Consider the following 27852-nt stretch of genomic DNA (forward strand, 5'->3'; position numbering starts at 1 on the left):
AATAATCGTACAGACGACGGAAATACACAGAACCCCCAACAGAAAGGATCCAAGGAGGACAACACCAAGACACATAATAATTAAATTGGCAAATATCAAGGACAAGAAAAGAGTTTTAAAGGCAGCTAGAGAGAAAAAGGTCACCTATAAAGGAAAACCCATCAGGCTAACATCAGATTTCTCAACAGAAACCCTACAGGCCAGCAGAGAATAGCATGATATACTTAGTACAATGAAACAGAAGGGCCTTGAACCAAGGATACTGTATCCAGCACGAATATCATTCAAATATGATGGTGGGATTAAACAATTCCTAGACAAACAAAAGCTGAGGGAATTTGCTTTCCACAAACCACCTCTACAGAACATCTTACAGGGAATGCTCTAGATGGGAGCACTCCTAGAAAGAGCACAGCACAAAACACCCAACATTTGAAGAATCGAGGAAGAGGAACACGAAGGGAGAGGAGAAAAGAATCTCCAGACAGTGTATATAACAGCTCAATAAGCGAGCTAACTTAGGAAGTAAGATACTAAAGAGGCTAACCTTGAACGTTTGGTAACCAAGAATTTAAAGCGTGCAATGGCGATAAGCAGATATCTTTCAATAGTCACCCTAAATGTTAATGGGCTGAATGGACCAATCAAAAGAAACAGAGTAATAGAATGGATAAAAAAGCAAGACCCATCTACATGCTGCTTAAAAGAAACTCACCTCAAACCCAAAGACATGTACAGACTAAAAGGCAAGGGATGGAAAAACATATTTCAAGCAAACGACAGTGAGAAGAAAGCAGGGGTTGCAGTACTAATATCAGACAAAATAAACTTCAAAACAAAGAAAGTAACAAGAGATGAAGAAGAACACTGTATAATGATAAAGGGCTCAGTCCAAGAAGAGGATATAACCATTCTAAATATATATGCACCCAACACAGCAGCACCAGCATACGTGAAACAAATACTAACAGAACTAAAGCGGGATATAGACTGCGATTCATTCATTCTAGGAGTCTTCAACACACCACTCACCCCAAAGGATAGATACACTGGGAAGAAAATAAGTTAGGACACGGAAGCACTGAACAAAATAGTAGAGCAGATGGACCTAATAGATATCTATACAACTCTACATCCAAAAGCAACAGGATATATATTCATCTCAAGTGCACATGGAACATTCTCCAGAATAGACCACATACTAGGCCACAAAAAGAGCCACAGAAAATTACAAAAGATTGAAATCCTACCAACCAACTTTTCAGACTACAAAGGCATAAAACTAGAAATAAACTGTACAAAGAAAGCGAAGAGGCTCACAAACACATGGAGGCTTAACAACACGCTCCTAAATAATCAATGGATCAATGACCAAATCAAAATGGAGATCCAGCAATATATGGAAATAAATGACAACAACAACACTAAGCCCCAACTTCTGTGGGATACAGCAAAAGCAGTCTTAAGAGAAAAGTATATAGCAAACCAAGCATATTTAATAAAGGAAGTGCAATCCCAAATGAATGATCTAATGTCACAATTATCGAAATTGGAAAAAGAAGAACAGATGAGGCCTAAGGTCAACAGAAGGAGGGACATAATAAAGATCCGAGAAGAAATAAATAAAATTGAGAAGAATAAAACAATAGCAAATATCAATGAAACCAAGATCCAATTCTTCGACAAAATAAACAAAATAGATAAGCCTCTAGCCAGACTTATTAAGAAGAAAAGAGAGTCAACACAAATCAACAGTATCAGAAACGAGAAAGGAAAAATCACGACGGTCCCCACAGAAATACAAAGAATTATTAGAGAAAACTATGAAAACCTATATGCTAACAACCTGGGAAACCTAGGAGAAATGGACAACTTCCTAGAAAAATACAACCTTCCAAGATTGACCCAGAAAGAAACAGAAAATCTAAACAGACCAATTACCATCAACGAAATTGAAGAGGTAATCAAAAAAACTAGCAAAAAACAAAACCCTCGGGCCAGATGGATTTACCTCGGGATTTAATCAGACATACAGGGAAGATATAATACCCATTCTCATTAAAGTTCTCCAAAAAGTAGAGGAGGAGGGGTACTCCCAAACTCATTCTATGAAGCTAATATCACCCTAATACCAAAACCAGGCAAAGACCCCACCAAAAAAGAAAACTACAGACCAATATCCCTGATGAACGTAAGATGCAAAAATACTCAAAAAAATATTAGCAAACCGAATTTAAAAATACATCAAAAGAATCATACACCATGACCAAGTGGGATTCATCCCAGGGATGCAAGGATGGTACAACATTCGAAAGTCCATCAACATCATCCACCACATCAACAAAAAGAAAGACAAAAATCACATTATCATCTCCATAGATGCTGAAAAAGCATTTGACAAAGTTCAACATCCATTCATGATAAAAACTCTCAGCAAAATGGGAATAGAGGGCAAGTACCTCAACATAATAAACACCATTATGATAAACCCACAGCCAACAATATTTTGAACAGCGAGAACCTGAAAGCATTTCCTCTGACATCGGGAACTAGACAGGGATGCCCACTCTCTCCACTGTTATTTAACATAGTACTGGAGGTCCTAGCCCCGGCAATCAGACAAAACAAAGAAATACAAGGAATCCAGATTGGTAAAGAACAAGTTAAACTGTCACTAATTGCAGGTGACATGATACTGTACATAAAAAACCATAAAGACTACACCCCAAAACTACTAGAAATGATATCAGAATACAGCAAAGTTGCAGGATACAAAATCAACACACAGAAATTTGTGACTTTCCTATACACTAACAATGAACCTACAGAAAGAGAAATCAGGAAAACAACTCCATTCACAATTGCATCAAAAAAAATAAAATACATAGGAATAAACCTAACCAAAGAAGTGAAAGACTTTTACTCAGAAAACTACAAGTCACTCTTAAGACAAATTAAAGGGGACACAAACAGATGGAAACTCATCCCATGCTCATTGCTAGGAAGAATTAATATCGTCAAAATGGCCATCCTGCCCAAAGCAATATACAGATTTGATGCAATCCCTATGAAACTACCAGCAACATTCTTCAATGAACTGGAACAAAGAATTCAAAAATTCATATGGAAACACCAAAGACCCCGAATTGCAAAGCAATCCTGAGAAAGAAGAATAAAGTAGGGGGGATCTCACTCCCCAACTTCAAGCTCTACTATAAAGCCAGAGTAATCAAGACAATTTGGTACTGGCACAAGAGAAGAGCCACAGACCAATGGAAGAGACTAGAGAATCCAGACATTAACCCAGACATATATGGTCAATTAATATTTGATAAAGGAGCCATGGACATACAATGGCGAAATGACAGTCTCTTCAACAGATGGTGCTGGCAAAACTGGACAGCTACATGTAGGAGAATGAAACTGGACCATTGTCTAACCCCATATACAAAAGGAAACACAAAATGGATCAAAGACCTGAATGTAAGTCATGAAACCATTAAACTCTTGGAAGAAAACATAGGCAAAAACCTCTTAGACATAAACATGAGTGACCTCTTCTTGAACATATCTCCCCGGGCAAGGAAAACAACAGCAAAAATGAGTAAGTGGGACTATATTAAGCTGAAAAGCTTCTGTACAGCAAAAGACACCATCAATAGAAGAAAAAGGAACCCTACCATATGGGAGAATATATTTGAAAATGACACATCCGATAAAGGCTTGACGTCCAGAATATATAAAGAGCTCACACGCCTCAACAAACAAAAAACATATAACCCAATTAAAAAATGTGCAGAGGAACTGAACAGACAGTTCTCCAAAAAAGAAATACAGATGGCCAAGAGACACATGAAAAGATGCTCCACATCGCTAATTATCAGAGAAATGCAAATTAAAACTACAATGAGGGATCACCTCACACCAGTAAGGATGGCTGCCATCCAAAAGACAAACAACAACAAATGTTGGCGAGGCTGTGGAGAAAGGGGAACCCTCGTACACTGCTGGTGTGAATGTAAGTTATTTCAACCATTGTGGAAAGCAGTATGGAGGTACATAAAAATGCTCAAAACAGACATACCATTTGACCCAGGAATTGCACTCCTAGGAATTTACCCTATGAATGCAGCAATCAAGTATGAGAAAGATGAGTGCACCCCTATGTTTATCGCAGCACTATTTACAATAGCCACGAATTGGAAGCAACCTAAATGTCCATGGATAGATGAATGGTTAAAGAAGATGTGGTACATATACACAATGGAATACTACTCAGCCATAAGAAAAGGGCAAATCCAACCATTTGCAGCAACATGGATGGAGCTGGAGGGTATTATGCTCAGTGAAACAAGCCAAGCGGAGAAAGCGAAATACCAAATGATTTCACTTATCTGTGGAATATAAAACAAATTAAAAAGTGAAGGAACAAAACAGCAGCAGAATCACAGAACTCAAGAATTTACTAAAAGATACCAAAGGGAAAGGGACTGGGGAGGATGGGTGGGTAGTGAGGGATAAGGGGGGGGAGTAGTAGGGGGGTATTAAGATTAGTATGCATGGGGTGGTAGGAGAAAAGGGAGGGCTGTACAACACAGAGAAGGCAAGTAGTGATTCTACATCATTTTGCTATGCTGATGGACAGTGACTGTAAAGGGGTTTATAGGGGAGACCTGGTATAGGGGAGAGCCTAGATAACATAATATTCGTCATGTAAGTGTAGTTTAGTGATACCAAAAACAAAACAAAACAAAACAAAACAGAAAGGTCAGTTCCTGTGTGGTAACCTCCAATGAGTCCTACACAAGAGTATAAAGGCCATATAAAAGTGTCGGCAAAGGGTCTGTTTGTGTTTATACAGAGGATCAAAGCCTAATTGGGCTACCCCGAAAATGAACTAAGATACGATATGAAATTGAACTTCCAACATCAGCACTCTCGGGAAGACTCATGCCAGAAGATGATCATCAAAAACCCCAACAAAGATCCACGCACTGCTACAGCTGTAGATGCACTCATCCCACCAGCTCCTGGACTTGCCATGGGAATGAGGAAGGAGATATCTAAGCTGGCGTGTGCATACAGTACAACAACAAATTTGACTGGATCTATACTGTTGGAACTCAACCAAGAATTAGGAGAAGTGCAAATTGTAGCGCTCCAAAATCTTACAACTACAGACTATTTACTGTTAAAAGAACATAAGGGATGTGAACATTCCCCAGGAAAGGGTTGTTTTAATTTTTCTGATTTCTCTCAGACTGTTCAAGTTCAGTTGGACAATATCCACCATATCAAAGATAAGTTTTCACAAATGCCTAAGCTGCCTAACTGGTTTTCTTGGTTTGACTGGAGATGGCTGGTAATTACAGATATGCTTTGGTTATGTAACTATACTCCTATTATGTTAATGTGTGTGCGCAATTTAAGTAGTAGCTTAAAACCTATACATGCTGAAGTTACTCTACAAGAAGATATGTCAAAGAAATAATCAATCTTCCCAGGTTTTCTGCCGTCTGCTACCTCTATAGCTTTTCTTCTTCCTTCCTAATTACATCCCTTAAATAGAATTCGTGCCTCATATCAAATTTACCGAGTATCATAATTCTTCCAAGTGGTAAAGATACCTCAAGACAAATGCTGGGCATAGAAGCTACAGGGCATAAATATGCAAAGAAATAAAAAGCTAACCATTTCAAACAATAAGGCTTCTCTCTCACTTACCAACTTTACATTTCCCTGTATGGCCCCGGAAGATGACTGGTTAGCCAGAGACGCGTAAGATTCCTCAAGGGAGGAACAACCTAAGACAGGCACAGTCGCAGGGGGGTCATCAGGTGAGAAATTGGGGATCAACTAAGGTGAACCTTAGAACCTCACCCCGCCGTTCGGGGTGAAATCTTCTGCATACATGGATATTTTATGGCCCTTGTCTAGCTTGGATTAACACATAATCTACAGGCACACACCTGATCATCTACATTTGCTCTCTTACAACACTAAACTATGTTTTCTACCTTTATCTTGTATCTACCTACCACTTCAGCATTTTATTAAAAATAATAATAATAAAGAGAGAAATGTGGTATCCACATATGAATCAAGTATAAAAACCAAATGAGTATTCATATTTGTACTGACTGTTTACAGTTCATAATGCATGAGCAAAACCAAAAATTTCTGTGATGACTGCCCTTGTACTGTTTACTATGTAACTTATTCATTATGTAAGAATTTGTTCTCCATGTAAGAACTTGTTTGTTATGCCTCAGAAGATTGGAGACTGATGAAAATTAGGCTTGGGGTGGATTAATGATTGTGCATTGAGCATTGACTCCCCTATACAAAATTTTATTGTTGTTAACAACCATCTGATCAATAAATATGAGAGATGCCCTCACAAAAAAAAAAAAAAAAAAGTACAGACTTCCAATGGTAAAATAAATAAGTAACCGGGATGTAATGTATGGCATAAGGGTTATAGTCAAGATATTGTAACAGCTTTGTTGGGTGATAGCTGGAACCTAGAATTGTCATGTATATAAATGCTGAATCACTGTGTTGTACACCTGAAACTAATGTAATGTAATACTGTGCATCAACTACCCTTCAATATAAAATAATTATTTTAAAAAAAAATTTATAATTTGAGATTATAGGCAAGCCTTATTTCTTGGCTCCATTTTTACCACTCCTGTGGCCTTGGCTTATTTACAAGTAAATTTAAGTAACAACTTCCACTATTCTAAAATCGTGTATTTATACACGATTAAATCATATATATATTAATTCATGAAAAAATTGATGGGGAAAGCTGCCTTGGTACAAACGTTAGGTATTGCAATTATCTAATCCAGGTGAGCTGCAATAACTGTTATTTTGTCTGTTTAGAAAGAGGCACATTTGAGATTTTAGTTACAATTCTGCCTGTGGATGTTGTATCCTATTGAAGTGGCAAATCTTACTCTGGTTTGGAACAAAATTGGACACCTGAGGTACGTCCACATAAGTCAGCAAGAATTATTTCTTGTGCAAAACTCCAGGCTTCTAACTAAGCAAACTTCATACACCTAGTACAGGTAGTATATCAGGTTTCAAATAAGACCTTCATCAAGAGTGTAACAGTAACTTAGAATAAACTTCATCTTTCCTAAATACTGTTATGCCTGCAGTCATATATGTGCCAGAACTATGCTGTTGTAGCACAGGTTGCCACTCTCAAATGGAGGTTGCACCTGTACAATGTGGCTCAAACACTCTAGGTTCTCAGGGGGCCTGAGAATAAAGATCAAATAAGCTTCAAATCAGAGGAGGAAGGGGCCTGCTGCTCAGAACTCTGACAGTAAACAGAATGCAGTGAAGCCAGATGCCTAAATTGAGGTTGATTTAGCAATATTTTTAAGTATGTGGGTATAATTTAGGAAAACCAAATAGAGGTTATATTTCACTCTTATTTTAGCAAAATGAGATGTTTTGTCGAACCCTGGTCCTCAATGTATGTGAGGATGTAGTACTAAATTAACAAAGACAGGCTTTGTGGAAAAGGCCAAATAACAGATGCTTAGATATGGCGAGGCCACAGAGGCAAAAGGCCACAGATCAATAGGCAGGAAACAAGGGAAATAAATATCACACTGCAGCTGCTCTCCCCACCAGAAGGGGACACATGTGTTGATTTTTGAGGAGATAGACTGAGATAAAAATAGGCATGCAGGAATTCTCTTATGGCATTCCTTGATAATTCCCTTCATGGAGAGATCAAAGTAGATTAGAGTTTCAGTGCAATCCCTATCAAAATACCAATGGCATTTTTCAATGAACTACAATTAAGAATCATAAAATTCATATGGAATTGCATAAGACCCTGAATAGCCATAGAAACCTTTAGATAAAAGAACAAAGCCAGGGTATTATAGACCCTGATGTCAAAGTATACTACAAAGCTCAGTAAAGAAAACAGTATGGTACAGCCAGAAGACTTAGACCCATGGAACAGAATAGAGAGCCCATAAATAAACCCACACATATATGTTCAATTAATATATGACAAAGGAACCTGAATATGCAATGGGTAAATGACAGTCTCTTCAATAAATGTTGATGGATAAACTGGATAGCTACATGCAAGAGAATTAAACTGGATTGCTGTCTAACTCCACATGCAAAAGTAAACTCAAAATTGATTAAAACCCAAATGTAATACATGAAACCATAAAACTCTTAGAAGAAAACAGTCAAAAATACATTTTTAAATGAAAAACAAGGAAAATTTTTACCTATTAGGTTTTTTGTCATATCTTTTATTTAAAAAATGCATAACTATTAGACTTCACATTATTAATATCAAAATGATATATAGTGTGTACAAAATAATTAAGAAAATTAGAGGAATTATGTTACTCGAGATGTTTTGTGTTAATATTTATTTTTTAAATATCTTGAGAGGATTGACATGGCAATGGAAATAGGGGACTCATCTGAAAGTGTACAGATATAATACAAATGTAACCATTTTAAATATGACCATGTTTATAGAGAGGCAATAGATAATAGTTTGACACTTAATCTTACTCTATTGCTAAAATATGTATTTAGGAAAATTACAGTAAATGAATTTTAACTGGTCATTACTTAAAATAATTTTATGAGTTAACATAATTTTTCTAAATTATGAAAATAAATTGTAGTAACATGATAGACAAGGTTATGACAAATCTGACGTATATAAAATGGTGTTTAGAGACATATGTGTAAAAGAAAACTGAAATCTGCAACATGGTTAAGAGATTGAGAATAGCAGTATTTCAGTAAATGGTTGTGTTGACCACATTGTTTTGCTTTGAAAACAGTATTGAAAGCTATAGGAATAAGTGATAATTTTGTAGACCTTAAAAAATTACAGGGAATGTGATGTACATTAGATTTTGGAGGAAAGATGCAGAGGCTTATTAAAGCATGTACTTAATGGGACATAAAATTCTTGGCTTATTCCATTAGCAAATTTATCTTCATTGTGCTCAATGATAATCTTAATTTGAAACACTTTTCTAAATTTACTATAACATACCTTATAACCACTTCCTCAGGAAAACCAAAACCAAAAACCTCCAGCATTCATAAAATCAGGAATATCAGTTTTAATGGAAACATACACATTTTGGCATCCAGAAACCAAATTTTAAAAATATAATTGAGTCCCACTAATGCTTAACATTGCCTCAAATATCTTTATCTTCAAATCTGCCTTGCTAATTAGGTCCACTCACTAGCTTATAGCAATGCTTATCATTTTGTTGTTTTTGTTATTTTCACTTGACATTGTGTGAAAAAAACTATTTTAAGTGTGTATGATGTACAAACACAAATATCTACATAGGGTAGATATGATAAAAGTAAAATGTACAGTAATGTTGTGGTTTAAAAATGGCATCATGTCTTCAGGGTTCCATACACTGAGCTAAGGATCAGAAGTGCAGCATGGTGGTAGAGGGCTGCTCAGAGAGGATGGCTTGCTCCGTCTGAATAGAAGTACCAGGAATATGTTACTTCCTTTTCTCTGAGATTTACTCACCATTTTATTGGTTCTCAGGATAGTGTTTATTCTAAGGGTAACTTTTGAGAATATATTCAGTTAATACAGGCAAATAACTCACAGTATTGCTAGGAATGCAGCATGCACTCTAAAATTATTAGTTTTAATGAGGACTATCGTTGGTGTTATTATTGAATTTTAAAAATTATTCTGTATAAGCTAAGAAGGATTCAGGAACAGACACATCTACTTCACTAATTTGCCCTAATATGGACTAAATCCTTAAAATTTTTATCCACAGCCCAGCATGACCTATCTCTATTAAAGACTCAAAAATAAATAAACAAACAAAACCCAAAATATGAGAGAGAGAAAAATTTTAAATCAGCCTCTTAATACAGTCTCTCTACCCATGTGACCATCCTCCCCCAACCACACGGCCCCTGAGTAGGGATGGCCTTCTCCCAGGCAGAGGGCAGTCTCCCTACCCCCAGCTCCTCATCCCACAGAGGGAAAGGCCTGTTGCTCCACCACCTGGAAACGTTGTGAGTCTCCAAACATGGTTTCTAGGAAGTATCTTTACCTCCACATTTAAACTCTTTTGGATTATACAAACAAGTAAAACAAATATAAGATATCGTCATTATATTTGTTACATTTAATCAAACATAAAAAGGTAGTTTAAACAAATATCTCATAAAGATAAATTATTAGATGAATAACTATGTCAGATAGCTTTCTTCAAGGCATATTAAGACCGTGTTTGCACTTTTCCCCTCACCAATCTCACCAAAACACCTCCCCTATGGTAGCATCCAGTCTGTTTTTTCTGCTTATGAGTCCATTTCTGCTCTGCTTTTTATTTTTTAGAATCTTCACACAGGAGAAATGATATGATATTTGTCTTTCTATGACTGACTTGTTTCATTTAGCATAATAACCTTTAGGTCCATCCACATTATTATAAATGGCACAATCCCATTCCTTTTTATGGCTGGGTAAGAATATTATTGGTAATATGTACACCATTTTTAAAAAACCATTCATCTATTGATGAACATTAAGGTTTTTTCTATATTTTGGCTTTTGTAAATAATGCTGTGATAAACAATGGACTACATATATCTTTGAATATTAGTGATTTTGTTTAAGTAAATTACCAGCAGAGGAATTTCTGGGCCATCTGATATTTCTATATTTTATTTTTTAAGAAACCTGCACACTTCTGTCCAGAGTGGGAACAATAATTTGGAATCCCACCCACAGGGTGTCAGGGTTTGCTCTCCCCTGCATCCTCACCAACACTTGCTGTTTCTTGTCTTGTTGATATTAACCATTCTGACTGGTGTGAGGTGATATCTCACTGTGGCTTTGATTTGCATTTCCCTGATGATTAGAGATGCTGTGCATCTTTTCAAGTGCCTCTTGGTCTTCTGTGTGTCTGCTTTGCAAAACCACCTATTCAGGTCATCCAGCCACTTTTTAATCAGATTATTTGTTTTTTGGTGTTGAAGAGTCATGTTAGCACTTTTTTCACTTAAAGTCCAGTAAACTCAGACGGTCAGCATTTTATAAACTGAAGACCAAGAGCAAAACAGGATTGCCATGATGCAAAAATAATTTGAAACTGTGACTTCAAGTTTCATTTTTCAGATGAATCAGGTTTTGCTTTACAGTTCTCTGCTATTCACAGAAAACCTTACTCAGTGGAGACCTTAAAGATAACTTAAATGTAGAGTTATGCAAGTATATGAGAACATCCCAGGAAGTTCATATTTTGTCAGCCCTCTAAACAATGTTACCTTCCGTATTTACTTGGGGAAAATGAATTAACCCTAAAAATTATATTTCTCATATATGTAGAGAAAGAAGGTAAGAAGGTTACTAGGACATAGCAATCACTCTATTAATAACAATATAGCTCTGATCTCCTATTCCCATTTCTCATTTTAAAAAGAACAAGACAACAAACAATAAGAAACAAAGAAGCTCAGGAGTTATTTAGTACCTTGTTCTTTAGAAAATATCTGTTCATATGATTATAGCCTTTGGACGGCCTCTAGTCTGACGTGACACCCATACTTACACAACTCAGCGAAATGTGTAAGTATGTGCTCAGTTGTCCTCACTGTAGACATCCTGATGGATACAGTAGTCCCTCCAATATAAAATAATCATAACTAATTATATAAATACAATTCAATTATATAAAATGGATGCAGTATTCCCTCCAACATAAAAATAATTATATTAATATGGCTAGATACATTGACATCATAGTTTCCTGCTAAGTTATTCTGCATCCTTGCAGACAATTTCACTGTTTTGAAAAATTATACACATTTTATGGAAACATGTTTATTACTAAGATAATTCTTTCAAATTCTTACAATTTTAGTGGGAGGGAGTTGGAATTATTAGTTAAACTTTTATTTTTTCTATGTGCCATGTGTAATTATAATAGTTTCATCAGAGGGAACCATAAACTTTTTTGAAATATTGTATTGATAAAATCAACATGTTTGATTTACTAGGCTTTGTAATTACCCACATTTTTCCACACTGGGAGAGTAGAAAACTTGATTTTTTTCTCAAGAGAATCTATTACTGAGTATCTTCTGTTGAATCTATAAACAAACAACACACATTTCAAGCATTTTTCTAATAAGTTTTATTGAGGAAATTACTTTTCAGCACAATTTTCATTGCCTCCAGTATATCTTTATTCCTAAAGCTATAGATGATGGGGTTCAGTGTGGGTGTAAGGATGGTGTAGAATATTGCTAGGAACTTATCCTGCCCTGGAGTGTGGTACGACTTAGGTCTCATATATGTAAAAATACATGGCCCATAGTACATTATGACTACAATCATGTGGAAAAAACAGGTGGAAAAGGACTTTTTCCGTGCCTCTGATGATTTCATTTGGAGGACAGTAAGGAGAACTTGGACATATGAAGCAGAGATCAGGGAGAAAGGGCCAAGCAGGAAAAGTATACTGCTGACATAAACCCCTTGTTCATAGTGTGTTGTGTCCACACAGGACAACTTCAACATGGCAGGGACTTCACAGAAAAAGTGATCGATGGCCCTTGAGCCACAGAAGGGGAAGTGGAGGACATAAGTTGTGTGAATAATAGAATTGAGAGTCCCGACAATCCAGGATCCTCCGGCCAAGAAAACGATGACATACTCATTCATAAGAATGGGATACCGCAGTGGGTGACAGATGGCCACATAGCGATCATAGGACATTGCTCCCAGGAGAAAGCACTCACCCCCCAGGAGGGAGATGGACAGAAATATCTGGAAGCCACAGCCTGCAAATGAAATAGTCTTGCTGTCAGACAGAAAGTCAGTGAGCATTTTGGGAACAATGTTGGTGCTGTGCAAGATATCCATAAAAGAGAGATGGCTGAGCAGGAAATACATTGGGGTGTGGAGGTGTGAGTCCCTGTGGATCAGGAGGATCATGACTGTGTTCTCTGCTACAGTCATCAGGAAAACGATGAATATAAGGGAATAGAAAGCTAGGCTTGTTTGAGAAGATGTGAAGAGTCCCAAAAGAATGAAGTCACTGCTGAAAGTGTGGTTCTCATGTCCCATAATTAATTCCTCTACTTCACCTAAAAAGAAAAGAAAAAAATGTGTACATAGTTAAGTAGAAAGAAAAACTAGTATGTGTCTCAATTTCAATTACATAAATCTGGATATAAACTGAGATTTAGTGATGTATATTTTGCAATCAACTTAAAGAATTCTCTTTTAATTGTGCTGTTTTCTTTAAATTTTTTGTTGATCACTTTTTTATGCTTTAGCATGTCAAAAAATAAATCTATGACTCATCTTTGTTATTTATTGCCATCCCATCAAACCAGAAATCAAACTTCATCATGGAAGATGTTTGTTTTGTTCACTGTTGAAAGCCAAATGCCTTGAACAGTGTCTGTCACATAACATGTGTTTAATATTGGTCTTGAATGCATCAATTAATGAGTAGACATGGAAGTCAATTTTCTTTATGAGATATTTTTCATTAAATAAAGCTTATTCAGTAAGGTAGACAGCTAAGGATTCCCAAAGCTCATCTTGTTAAAACCAAAGACAATAAATAAGAAACAATAAACTGAGAAAAACAGATAAAGATAAAGAAAAGCTCTGGTTTTCAGTGACAAGCAGCAAAAACCCTGTGGAGATCAAGCCCAAAGGTGGCCACATAAAAAAATATAAAAAGTTTTGTCCCAGGTGCCAGAGCAGAGCTGTGAACCACCAGTGCCTGAGCATGCGGTTGTTGCTCTGAGGCCTGCTCCCCAGTTAGCAATGTGCTGCGGCAACGTGCGGCCTAAAGTGACATGCTGTGCCTGACATGCATCTGCTCCATGGGGCAGAATTGGTGCCTTCACCCACCACTGGCAGGCTATGCTATACTGCTGTCTGCCCCGTGGACTGCAGCCTGCTCTTCATTGGCCTCCAGGGGCCCATGCCCCTGCTGTAGCCGCTCCTAGTGAGAGTCACTCTAGTGACCTCCAGAGGTGCACGTCCCAGCTCTACAGGGTGTCTTCATGGGCCAGGGGCTGAGCCACCTGCTCAGCAAGTGCAACTGTGTCCCAGAACCCAGACACTGTTGTGTCTCCATCTGCACTGATCCAGGATGACATCTCATCAGCTCCTCTGACTGCCAGGACACCAGGTGAGACACCAAGAGGATTCCCCTAAGGCAGAACTTGATCTGAAAAATAAAAGAGCTATCAAGGTTCCAGCAGCCCCAGCCCCTGAGGATCCCAATGTCCTAGACACCATGGGCACCTGTAACTTCACAGTACTGCCCGCAGAAGACCCACACATTCTGTTCTAAAGCTGGTGCTGGTGGGGACGCCTGGAAACCTTGCCACTGTGCCTTCCTAGGAACCTAAGACACTCCATCTGACCAAACTGCCACCCTGAGTGCCCCCTTCAAGGGAAAGCTGTGGCCCATCAAAGCCAGCCTCAAAAGGGTGAAAAAGATGATTGTGCCCTCAAATACACAGTTGCCAATGTGAAGGTACTAGAAACATGAAGACAGCCAGGGAACAATGGCAACACCAAAGGAGTAAAATAATATTCAAGCAACTGACCCCAAAGAGAGTCAAATCTGAGAGTTAACCTGTTAAACAATTCAAAATAATTATGTTAAAGGAAGTTTAGGGAGATTCAAGCAAACACATATAGACAACTGAATGAGTTCAGTAAAACAACAAATAAATAAAATGGGAAGTTCAACAAAGATATAAAAAGAACATAACAAATTGTAGAATTCAAGAATGCATGAGTGAAATAAAAAGTGCAGTAGTTGCAACCACACTTCAATCAGGCAGAAGAAAGAATCTATAAATTTGAAGATAGATCCTCTGATATTTTCTAGAAAGATGTGATAAAGTAAATTAGAATGAAATCTAGGGAAGATAGTCTAAGTGAACTATGGGACAAAACCATACAAAACAATACCTACATTATGGATATACCAGTATGAGAAGAGAGAGAGAGAGGAAGGGATAGAAAACTTATTTAATGAAGTAATGGCTGAAAACTTCTCAAATCTGAGGAAAGACATACAGGTACTTGAAGGTCAAATATCTCTAAACAGGTTTAACCAACAAAGAACTTCAACCATGTACATTATAAACAAGTTCTCAAAAATCAAAGACAGATAATTTTGAAAGCAGGAGAAAGAGTACTCATAACATGAAAGAGAAACACAATAAGGCTAACAACAGATTTCTTAGAAGAAATTATGCAGATCATAAAAGTGTAAGATGATATATTCAAAGTACCAATAATGGTGTTTAAATCATTTAAAACTCTAATACATAGCAGAGAAGAAAGTTAAAATAACTATAGGTAAAATATTTTTAAATGCATACAACATAAAAAGATGTATGTTGGGACATCAACAACACAAATTTAGGAAGCACAAAGCAAAGTTGTAGAACTTTCTATGCAATTAAAGTTAAATTTTATCAGCTTAAGATAGATGGTTATAGATACAAGATTTATCATGATAACCAAAAGCCAAAAACCTATAAAAGGTACCCAGTTGATAAAGAGGAAAGCAGGTGGACTTAGAAGGTATTATGCTAAATGAAATAAGCCAGGTGGAAAAAGACAAATGCTATGTGATTCACTGATATGTGGAACCTAAAAACAAAACAAAACAAAATGAACAAAATGGCATTACACTCACAGACACTGAGAATTGACTGATGGTTACCATGGGGGAGGGATCGGGGTGGGTGTCTAAGGTGTGTGAGGGGGATAAAGGGGCATGAAAACTCAATCATAATATAAATCAGTATGGGGATAAAAGTAAAGCATAGAGAATATAGTCAATAGTTTTGTGACACTTTTTTCTCATTTTGCTCTATTTTTTATTGAAGTATAGCTGATATATGATATTATATTGGCTTCAGGTGTACGACGTAGTGATTTGACAGTTGTGTACATTACAAAATGTGCACAATAAGTGCATAGTAACCTATCCCCATACAAAGATATTACAGTGCTATTGACTATATTCCCTACGCTGTAGTTTTCATCCCTAAGACTCTTATTTTATAACTGACCACACACTTTTCTTTTAACAATAGATTCCATGCTGGAATTAGGGACAAGGTTGAGAAAATCCTGTAAGTTTAACGGAATTATCTTTGGTTATAGATCCCAAAGGAACCACAGGCAGTAGTGTATCATCCTTTTTCTTACACCGTAAGAGTCTCTCTTAACCTGTAGACACCAGAACATTAAGTATTCAGCTTTCCTTGATATTCAAATAAACTACTCCTTTGAGTTAATGAAGTATTGTAGTTGATAATGCTGACAAGTGTTTTTGTTTTCCTCACTTCTGGGCACATGGTTACACTCTCTTTCCCCTTAACATTAAATGTGGCCATATAACTTGCTTCGGCAATGAAATGTGAGCACAGATGTGTGTCCCTTCTGGGTAAAACCTATAGGAGCCAAAGTACATGTTCTCCATACAGTTTCTTTTCTGCTCTTTTTAAAATACTGTCACTATAGATTAGTTTTCATATTATAGAAATTAATATAAATGAAATCCTATGGTGAATACACTTGTCTGGATTTTTTCATTCTACATATTTTGATGTTCATTCATTTTCTTGAGTTTCTTAATAGCTAATTTTTTTTAATTGTATGGTATAGATAAAGCACCATATGTTTACCCATTCACCTCTTGATTGGCACTGACATTAGAACATTTGTGTGATATATTTTATGTTGACAGTAACTACACTAGTTTATGGTGAGCATTTAATAATTTATATAACTGTCAAATCACTGTTGTATACTTGAAATTGATATAATAGTGTACGTCAACTGCACTACAATAAAAATATATTAAAAAATCAAATACTACCATACAAAAATATCAATTCACAAAAGAAAACAGAAAGAGTTGAATAAAGGGGAAAAAAAGAAATATAAAACATTCAGAAAACAATTAATAAAATGATGATATTGAATTGTTTGCTATGAATAATTAGTCTAAATTTAAATGGTATAAATTCTGCAAGTAAAAGATACTGAGTGCCTGTGTGAATTAAAAACAAAACAAAACAAAAACTGTCTGGCCACAAAAGACTCACCTAAGATTTATAGGCCTCATGGCCTGAACAGAAAAGAATGCAAGTAGATATTCCAGCAAATCATAACTCAAAAGACATAGGTTATCTATATGTATAGTTGCTAAAACAGGCCTATGCCTAAAACTGTAAAAGACATAAAGTGGGTCATTATATACAGATAAAAGGATCAATTCACCAAGAAGGTATAGCAATTTTAAACATATACACATAGAACATTGGAACACTGAAGTATATTAAATATTAAAAGATCTTAATTGAGAAGTGGACAATACAGTAATTGTAGGCAACATCAATACCACACTTTCAACAATGGATAGATCAAACAAAATCAGTAAGTAAATAGTGGGGATCAATGACAATCTAGAACAAATGGGCTGAAAAGACATTTAAACAACATTCCATCCAATAGCTGCAGAATACACATTCTTCTCAAGTATACACGTGACATTCTCCAATACAGAGACTATGATACGTCACAAAACAAACCTTAACAAATTAAGATTAAAATCATGTCAAGAATCTACTCCAACCAAGAAGGTATGAATCTCTATTCAGTAACAAAGGAAAAGTTGGAAAATTCACAAATATATGGTGATTAAATAACAAACTTTTGAAAAACCAACAGGCCAAAGAACAAATCAAAAGGGAAATAAATAAAAAGCTTGACACAAGTGAAAATAGATACACAATATACCATAACTTATGGGATGCAACAAAAACAGTTGTAAGAGGGATGCTTATAGCAATAAAGGCAATATTAAGAAAAAAAATTTCTAAAGTAATCTATTTACACCTTAAGAAACTAAAAAAGAAAGAATAAACTAAGCCCAAATTTGGCAAAAGGAAGGAATAACTATTAGAACAGAAATAAATAAATTATACTAGAAAGATATCAGAAAAGTGTTCATTAAAAATAAGCTGTTTTATTGAAAAAAATTAACAAATTTAATAAATGTTTAACTAAATTAAGAATAAAAGAGACTCGAAGTAACAAAATTAAAAATGAAAGAGGAGCTTTAACACCTGACATAGAAATACAAAAGGTTAGTATGAATAATTTATGCCAACAAAATATATAATTTTAAAAAAGTGGATATATTTCTTTAAATTCACAACCTATCAAGACTGAACCATGAAGAAATAAAAAGAAATCATCAAACAATAATAAGCAAGGAGATCAAATAAATTATCTAAAGTCTCCAATAAAAAGAAGTTTAGTAGTATATGACTTCACAGGTGATTTCTACCAAACATGTATAGAAGAATTAATACCAATTCCTCCCAAATTATTCAAAAAATATGATGAAATAACACTTTCAAAACAATTTTCTAAGGCAGCATTACTTTGAAACCAAAGCCAGACAAGGTAACTACAATAAAAGAAAATCACAGAATAATAACCCTGATGAACATCGATGCGAAAATTCTCAACAAAATATTAGCAAACAAAAATCACAAACTCATTTAAAGGTTAATATATCATGATCACTTTGGATTTATCAGTGGGTCAACATATACAAATCAATAAGTGAGAATAACCATATTAACAGGATGAAGGATAAAAAATGTGTGATTGTTTTAATAGATACAGAAAAACATTTATGAAATTTAACATTCACTCATGAGAAAACTCTCAACAAATTAGGTATAGATATAGAAGTAATGTTCATCAGCATGATAGAGGCCATATATGATAAGCCCACAGCTAATGTCATACTTAATTGTGAAAAGTCACAAGCCTTTCCTCTAACAAGAACAAGACAAAGGTACTCAATCTCACCATTTACACTCAATACAGCACTAGAATTCCTAGCTGGAGAAATTTTGCAAAGTGAAGGTAGCCAAAATGGAAAGGAAGGATTAAAATGATATGCTTGATGATGAAATTATATATATGAAAATCCATAAAAAGTCCATAAAACCCTGCTAAAACTGATAATGAATTTGGTGAAGGTTACAAAATCAAAACACACATACAATTGTACACCTGTGTACTAATAATGAACAGTATGAAACAGAAATTAAGAAAGCAATTTCATTTGTAATAGCACTGATAACAAGAAAATACTTAGGATTAAGTTTTACTAAAGAGGTGAGAAAACTGTACACTGAAAATTACAAGATATTAATGAAACAGATTGAAAAGTACAAATAATTGGAAAGCTATCCCATGTTCTTAGATTGTAAGAATTAATATTGGAACATGTACACACTGCTCAAAGTCATGTACAGATCCAATGAAATCCCTATAAAAATTCAAGCAGGAGAAGGATTAAAGATGGCGGCATGAGAGGAGAGACAGAGGCTTCCTCCTAAAACTGGATATAATTAAAAAATTTAATTGGCGCAACTAATCCTGAGAGAGCAACAGGAAAGAGGACGCGTCAGACTGCATACACCTGGAGAAAAGAGCAGACCTCAGTGAACGGGGTAACGTACCAGAGCTGTGGCTCCGCTGGATATGAGCCCCTCCCCCACCCCAGCTCACAGGCAGGAGGAAGAGAAACAGAGCAGGGAGGGAGTGGGAAGGCCTGGGACTGCTGAATACCTAGCTCCGGAGATCTGCTGTGGGAGCACAAACAAACATTTCATGGTGTTTCATGAGACTCGCATGACTAACAGGTTGGAAAGTTAATACAGGCAGAGCTCCTGGTGAGACTGGGATTCTGGCTGCTTGTGGAAAGCAGGGATCCATATCTGGCTGCTCTGGGACAAAAACTTATACCTGTGTGCCTGGCCCACTGGTTCAGGCAGTGGAGACAGGCACAGCAGCGGGCAGGCGGGGAACAGCTCTTTCCTCCCCCAGGCACCAGTACTGCTCCCCTAAGACCCCCTACGTTGCTTCAGGGGCTGAGCAGCTCCAGAATAGAGCTTCTGGACACTAGAGGGCGCCATATACAAACATGAAATGCCAAAGGAACGTTGTCTAGAGTAAAACTGTTCATATGACTCCTGAGAAAAATTTAAATGATATGAACCTCATGACTCTTCCTGAAAGGGAGTATAAAATTAAAATAATCAACATCCTAATGGAGGTAAGGAAAGACATCCAAGAATTCAGGAATGAATTCAGGTCAGAGATGGAAGAGCACCATGGAGGGTACTAAAAGCAGGTTGGATATGGTGGAGGAGACAATAAATGAAATAGAAACTAGAGAACATGAATACAAAGAAGCTGAGGCACAGAGAGAAAAAAGGATCTCTAAAAATGAAAGAATATTGAGAGAACTGTGTGACCAATTCAAGCAGAACAATATTCGCATTATAGGGGTACCATAAGAAGAAGAGAGAGAGAAAGGGATAGAAAGTGTCCTTGAGGAGGTAGTTGCTGAAAACTTCCCCAATCTGGGGAAGGAGATAGTCTCTCAGGCCATGGAGATCCACAGATCCCCCTACACAAGGGACCCAAGGAAGACAACACCAAGACACATAGTAATTAAAACAGGAAAGATCAAGGATAAGGACAGACTATTAAAAGCAGCCAGAAGCAGAAATAAGATCACAGACAGAGGAAAGCCCATCAGGCTAACATCAGACTTCTCAGCAGAAACCTTACAGGCCAGAAGGGAGTGGCGTGATGTATTTAATGCCATGAAGCAGAATGGCCTGGAACCAAGATTACTTTATCTGGCAAGATTATCATTTAAATTTGAAGGGGAGATTAAACAATTTCCAGATAAGCAAAAGCTGAGAGAGTTTACCTCCCACAAACCATCTCTGCAGTCTATTTTGGAAGGACTGCTATAGATGGAAGTGTTCCTAGGGTTGGATAGCTGTCACCAGAGGTAGTAAAACCATGGTAGGGAGGGTGGAGCAGCTGATTGCGAGGCAAATGCAAAATTAAATTGCCTATCCCCAAAGCCAATCAAGGGATAGAGAAAATGTATAGAATCTGATACCTAATATATAAAGAATGAAGGAGGAAGAAAAAGGAGGAGAAATAGAAAAGAACCTATAGATTGTGTTTGTAACAGCAGACTAAGTGAGTTAAGTTAGACTCTTGGATAGTAAGGAAAGTAACCTGGACCCTTTGGTAACCACGAATCTAAAGCCGGAAATGGCAATAAGTACATACCTATCGATAATCACCCTAAATGTAAATGGACTGAATACACCAATCAAAAGACATAGAGTCACTGAATGGATAAAAAAACAGGACCCATCTATACGCTGCTTACAAGAGTCTTACCGCAAACCCAAAGACATGCACAGACTAAAAGTCAAGGGATGGAAAAAGGTATTTCATGAAAACAATAGGGAGAAAAAAGAAGGAGTTGCAGTACTAGTATCAGACAAAATAGATTTCAAAACAAAGAAAGTAACAAGAGATAAAGAAGGACATTACATAATGATGAAGGGCTCAGTCCAATAAGAGGATATAACCATTATAAATATATATGCACCCAACACAGGAGCAACAGCATATGTGAAACAAATACTAACAGAACTAAAGGAGGAAATAGACTGCAATGCATTCATTTTAGGAGACTTCAACACACCATTCACTCCAAAGGACAGATCCACCAGACAGAAAATAAGTAAGAACACAGAGGCACTGAACAACACACTAGAACAGATGGACCTAATAGACATCTATAGAACTCTACACCGAAAAGCAACAAGATACACATTCTTCTCAAGTGCACATGGAACATTCTCCAGAATAGACCACATACTAGGCCACAAAAAGAGCCTCAGTAAATTCAAAAAGATTGAAATCCTAACAACCAACTTTTCAGACCACAAACGTATAAAACTAGAAATAAATTGTACCAAGAAAGCAAAAAGGCTCACAAACACATGGAGGCTTAACAACACTCTTCTAAATAGTCAATGGATCAATGACCAAATTAAAATGGAGATCCAGCAATATATGGAAATAAATGACAACAACAACACAAAGCCCCAACTTCTGTGGGACGCAGTGAAAGCAGTCTTAAGCAGAAAGCATATAGCAATCCAGGCATATTTAAAGAAGGAAGAACAAACCCAAATGAATAGTCTAATGTCTCAGTTATCAAATTTGGAAAAAGAAGAACAAATGAGGCCTAAAGTCAGCAGAAGGAGGGACATAGTAAAGATCAGAGAAGAAATAAATAAAATTGAGAAGAATAAAACAATAGAAAATATCAATGAAACCAAGAGCTGGTTCTTTGAGAAAATAAACAAAATAGATAAGCCTCTAGCCAGACTTATTGAGAGAAAGAGAATCAACACACATCAACAGAATCAGAAATGCAAAAGGAAACATGACGACGGACCCAACAGAAATACAAAGAATTATTAGAGACTACAAAGAAAACCTATATGCCAAGAACCCAGAAAACGTAGAAGAAATGGACAGCTTCCTAGAAAAATACAACTTTCCAAGACTGACCAAGGAAGAAACACAAAATCTAAATAAAACAATTACCAGCAAAGAAATTGAAGCGGTAATCAAAAAACTACCCAAGAAAAAACCCCTGGGACAAATGGATTTACCTCGGAATTTTATCAGACATACAGGGAAGACATAGTACCCATTGTCCTTAAAGTTTGCCAAAAAATAGAAGAGGAGGGAATACTCCCAAACTCATTCTATGAAGCTAACATCACCGTAATACCAAAACCAGGTAAAGACCCCACCAAAAAAGAAAACTACAGACCAATATCCCTGATGAATGTAGATGCAAAAATACTCAATAAAATATTAGCAAACTGAATTCAAAAATATATAAAAAGGATCATACACCACGAACAAGTGGGATTCATCCCAGGGATGCAAGGATGGTGCAACATTCAAAAATCCATCAACATCATCCACCACATCAACAAGAAGAAAGACAAAAACCACATGATCATCTCCATAGATGCTGAAAAAGCCTTCGACAAAATTCAACATCCATTCATGATAAAAACTCTCAGCAAAATTGGAATGGGGGCAAGTATCTCAACATAATAAAGACCATATGTGATAAACCCACAGCCAACATCATACTTAACAGCGAGAAGCTGAAAGCTTTTCCTCTGAGATCGGGAAAAAGACAGGGATGCCCACTCTCCCCACTGTTGTTTAACATAGTACTGGAGGTCCTAGCCACGGCAATCAGACAAAACAAAAAAATACAAGGAATCCAAATTGGTAAAGAAGAAGTTAAACTGGCACTATTTGCAGGTGACATGATATTGTACATAAAAAACTCTAAAGACTCCACTCCAGAACTACTAGAACTGATATCAGAATACAGCAAAGTTGCAGGATACAAAATTAACACACAGAAATCTGTGGCTTTCCTATACACTAACAATGAGCCAATAGAAAGAGAAATCAGAAAAATAATTCCATTCACCATTGCATCAAAAAGAATAAAATACCTAGGAATAAACCTAACCAAAGAAGTGAAAGACCTATACCCTGAAAACTATAAGACACTCTTAAGAGAAGTTAAAGAGGACACTAACAAATGGAAACTCATCCCATGCTCCTGGCTAGGAAGAATTAATATCGTCAAAATGGCCATCCTGCCCAAAGAAATATACAGATTTGATTCAATCCCTATCAAATTACCAACAACATTCTTCAATGAACTGGAACACATAGTTCAAAAATTCATATGGAGACAACAAAGACCCCGAATAGCCAAAGCAATCCTGTGAAAGAAGAATAAAATGGCAGGGATCTCACTCCCCAACTTCAAGCTCTACTACAAAGCCACAGTAATCAAGACAATTTAGTACTGGCACAAGAACAGAGCCACATACCAGTGGAACAGATTAGATACTCCAGATATTAACCCAAACATATATGGACAATTAATATTCAATAAAGGAGCCATGGACATACAATGGGGAAATGATAGTCTCTTCAACAGATGGTGCTGGGAAAACTGGACAGCTACATGTAGGAGAATGAAACTGGACCATTGTCTAACCCCATATACAAAAGTAAACTCAAAATGGATCAAAGACCTGAACGTAAGTCACGAAACCATACAACTCTTAGAAAAAAACAATCTCTTGGATGTGAACATTAGCAACTTCTTCATGAATATTTCTCCCCGGGCAAGGAAAACAAAAGCAAAAATCAGCAAGTTGGACTATATCAAGCTGAATAGCTTCTGTACAACAAAAGACACCATCAATAGAACAAAAAGGTACCCAAGAGTATGGGAGAATATTTTCATAAATGACAGATCCGATAAAGGCTTGACATCCAAAATATATAAAGAGCTCACACTCCTCAACAAACAAAAAGGAAATAATCCAATTAAAAAATGGGCAGAGGAGCTGAACAGACAGTTCTCCAAAGAAGAAATTTAGATGACCAACAGGCACATGAAAAGATGCTCCACATCACTAGTTATCAGAGAAATGCAAGTTAAAACCACAATGAGATATCACCTCACACCAGTAAGGATGGCCACCATCCAAAAGACAAACAACAACAAATGTTGGCAAGGTTGCAGAGAAAGGGGAACCCTCCTACACTGCTGGTGGGAATGTAAATTAGTTCAACCATTGTGGAAAGCAATATGTAGGTTCCTCAAAATGCTCAAAATAGACTTACCATTTGACTCAGGAATTCCACTTCTGGGAATTTACCCTAAGGATGCAGCGCTCCAGTGTGAAAAAGACAGATGCACCCGTATGTTTATCAAGCACTATTTACAGTAGCCAAGAAATGGAAGCAACCTAAGTGTCCATCAGTAGATGAATGGATAAAGAAGATGTGGTTCATATACACAATGAAATATTATTCAGCCAAAAGAAGAAAAGAAATCCTACCATTTGCAACAACATGGATGGAGCTAGAGGGTATTATGCTCAGTGAAATAAGCCAAGTGGAGAAAAACAAATACCAAATGATTTCACTCATCTGTGGATTATAAGAACAAAAGGAAAACTGAAGGAACAAAACAGCAGCAGAATCACAGAACCCAAGAATGGACTAACAGTTACCAAAGGGAAAGAGACTGGGGAGAATGGGAGGGTAGGGAGGGATAAGGGCAGGGAAGAAGAACGGGGGTATTATGATTAGCATGTATAATATGGGGGGTGGGGGAAAGGGTAGGGCTTTGCAACACAGAGAAGACAAGTAGTGATTCTACAACATCTTACTATGCTGATGGACAGTGACTGTAATGGGGTTTGTGGGGGGGACTTGGGGTAGGGGAGAGCCTAGTAAAAATTTTTAAAAATGTACGATACTGCTTCTACAGGGAATATGAGGTGATTGATAATACATGGGGTGGAAACAACTATAGAAAATAAAAAGTAGAATGGATTGTCAAGATGAAAAAAATAAAAATAAAAAAATTCAAACAGTATTTTTAATAGAAATAAGGAAAAATGGTGAAATTTATATTTAACCACAAAGGATCCCAAATAGCCAGAATAATTCTGAAGAAGAACAAAGCTGGAGGCATTCCACTTCCTAATTTCAAGGTGTGTTAAAAAGGTGTAGGAATCAAAACAGCATGGCGCTGGAATAAAAATAGTGACATCATCCAGTGGAGCAGAATAGAGAATCCAGACAAAAGTAAATTCATATAAAAATAATTTCTGATGAGTGACAATCAGACAATGAGAATTGTTCTCCCATAGATTCTTAGCAAAACTGCACATTCTCATACAAAGGAATGAAACTGGTCCCATAACTGACACCATTAACAAAAAGAAACTCAAATTGGATTAAAGACTTAAATATAAGATCTGAAACTATGAAGCTCCTAGGAGAAAACAGGAAAAATCATTGACATTGGTCTTGGCAATGACTTATTGGATCAGACGCCAAAACACAGGCAGCAAAAGCTAGAATAAACTATTGGGACTACATCAAACTAATGTGTTTCTGCATAGAAAATGAAACAAACAAGTTGAAAATGCAATATACAGACTGGGAGAGGTCTTTGCAAGCCATATACTGTAAGTGATTTCTATTCAAAATAAAATTTTAAAAAACTCTTGAAACTCAATACCAAAAAATGAAAGTTCAATTGAAGATGGGTAAAGGACCTGGTGAATATTTTTTGTCATAAAGAGGACATAAAAACAACTAACAGGAACATGAAAAGTTGTTCAACATCATTAATCAGGGAAATGTAAATCAAAACCACAGTCAGATATCACCTCACACATGTTAGAAAGGCTTTTATAAAAAAGATTAAACATTGCAAATGTTGAGAAGGGTGTAGAGAAGAGGAAACACATATACTCAGTGGTAATATAAATCAAGAAAATGAAAATACTAATTCAAAAAGGCATATACACCCCTATGTTCACTGCAGTATTATTTATAATAGCTAAGACAGGGAAACAACCCAAATGTCCTAAAACAGATGAAAAGTCACTGAAAACATGGTATAAAAGTATAATACAATATTACTGAGCCATGTACAAGAAAAGAATTGTGTCTTTTGCAGTAGCACAGATGAATCTTGAGGGCATTCTGCTGGGTGAAACAAGGCAGGGTAAGATAAAACTGCCGAGTATCACTCAGGGGGATCTAATAAGAATCTATTTTCATAGAAACAGAGAATTGAAGGTGGTTTCCAGGAGCTGTGTGGAAGGGAAAATGAGGTGATGTCACTCAAAGGGTAAAACTCCTCAATTATAGGAAGCTCTGGGTACCTAATGTATAGCTTGGTGACTCTAGGTAACAATATTATATGTATATTTGAAATTTGCTGAAAATTCTTATGCATTATCACGACACATTCACAAAGAATTAACTATGAGGTGATAAATGTGTTGGTTATCTTGATCTTGGTGGTCATTAAAATGTACACATAAATCATTACCTGGTACTGTAATTATATACAACTATTTTGGTGAATGATTCATCAATAAAATGTTTAAAAGTGAAAATTAAAAGAAAATGAAATGTACTATTTTTATACTATCCAAAAGTGAGTAACCTAATACTAGAACAAAAACTAAAAGTCTATGTTTTTAATTTGAAACATCACCTATATTTTTAAGTGTAAAAATGAAAGCTTTATTCAGTTACAATCAAATACTTATCTTTAAGAATATATTTTATTTTTGCCTGTTCTTCTTAAGTTATGGGAATTTAATTACACTTGTCAATTCTATATGAAAAGGAATCAAAGATGCTTAATAATATTGCTTATACTTGAGTAGTGGTTATTTAACTGTTTAGTTTACAATTATGTGTGCATCTTTATATCACCTATACTTCAGCTTAAATAGATAAATATGCACATACATGTGCTGCAATTATGAAAACATGAATCCAGATTTTTGACCTATAAAGGGTAATATCATTACGAATAATTTTTCATTCCTTGCCATTTTGAACAACCATATGTACGTTTGAATTAAATGTTCTTTGATTTTAGTTTCATGAAATGAATGTAGAAATATATCACTGATAAAATATAAATACTGGGTATTCATCTGTATTTTATTTTTTAAATGTTGAGATTCTTCATTGTGAAATGAACAAAACTCCTAATCCTATTTTAAATTTGCTGAAATGTTAACAGTGTTTTACTATGGTTTTAAGAATTTTTAATGATCAGCACAGTATAGGGCTTACAAATATTTATGCATCTAAGTTTTCTGTTTTGGTCAATAGCTTAGCAAAATTCGACACGGACATGGATTCACATTTAAGAACAGTGGTGTCTCCTATCAACCAGCGGATCATAAAAAAGTATCAAAAATCATTAAGCATTA

At 36.1% G+C, this 27852-nt stretch overlaps 1 protein-coding gene across 1 annotated transcript in view; it reads right to left on the minus strand.

The window, feature by feature from the left end:
- The window catches only part of LOC118921046 (olfactory receptor 2AJ1-like), a 41019-nt gene that overhangs the window by 11153 nt on the left and 2014 nt on the right, over positions 1–27852 (minus strand). The window contains exon 2 of the mRNA XM_057490457.1: positions 12572–13158. Within this exon, the coding sequence (XP_057346440.1) occupies positions 12572–13158 (587 nt within the window). The remainder of the gene's footprint in view (positions 1–12571; positions 13159–27852) is intronic.

The sequence above is a fragment of the Manis pentadactyla genome, chromosome 13 (assembly GCF_030020395.1).
Source record: "Manis pentadactyla isolate mManPen7 chromosome 13, mManPen7.hap1, whole genome shotgun sequence".
Lineage (NCBI taxonomy): Eukaryota > Metazoa > Chordata > Mammalia > Pholidota > Manidae > Manis > Manis pentadactyla.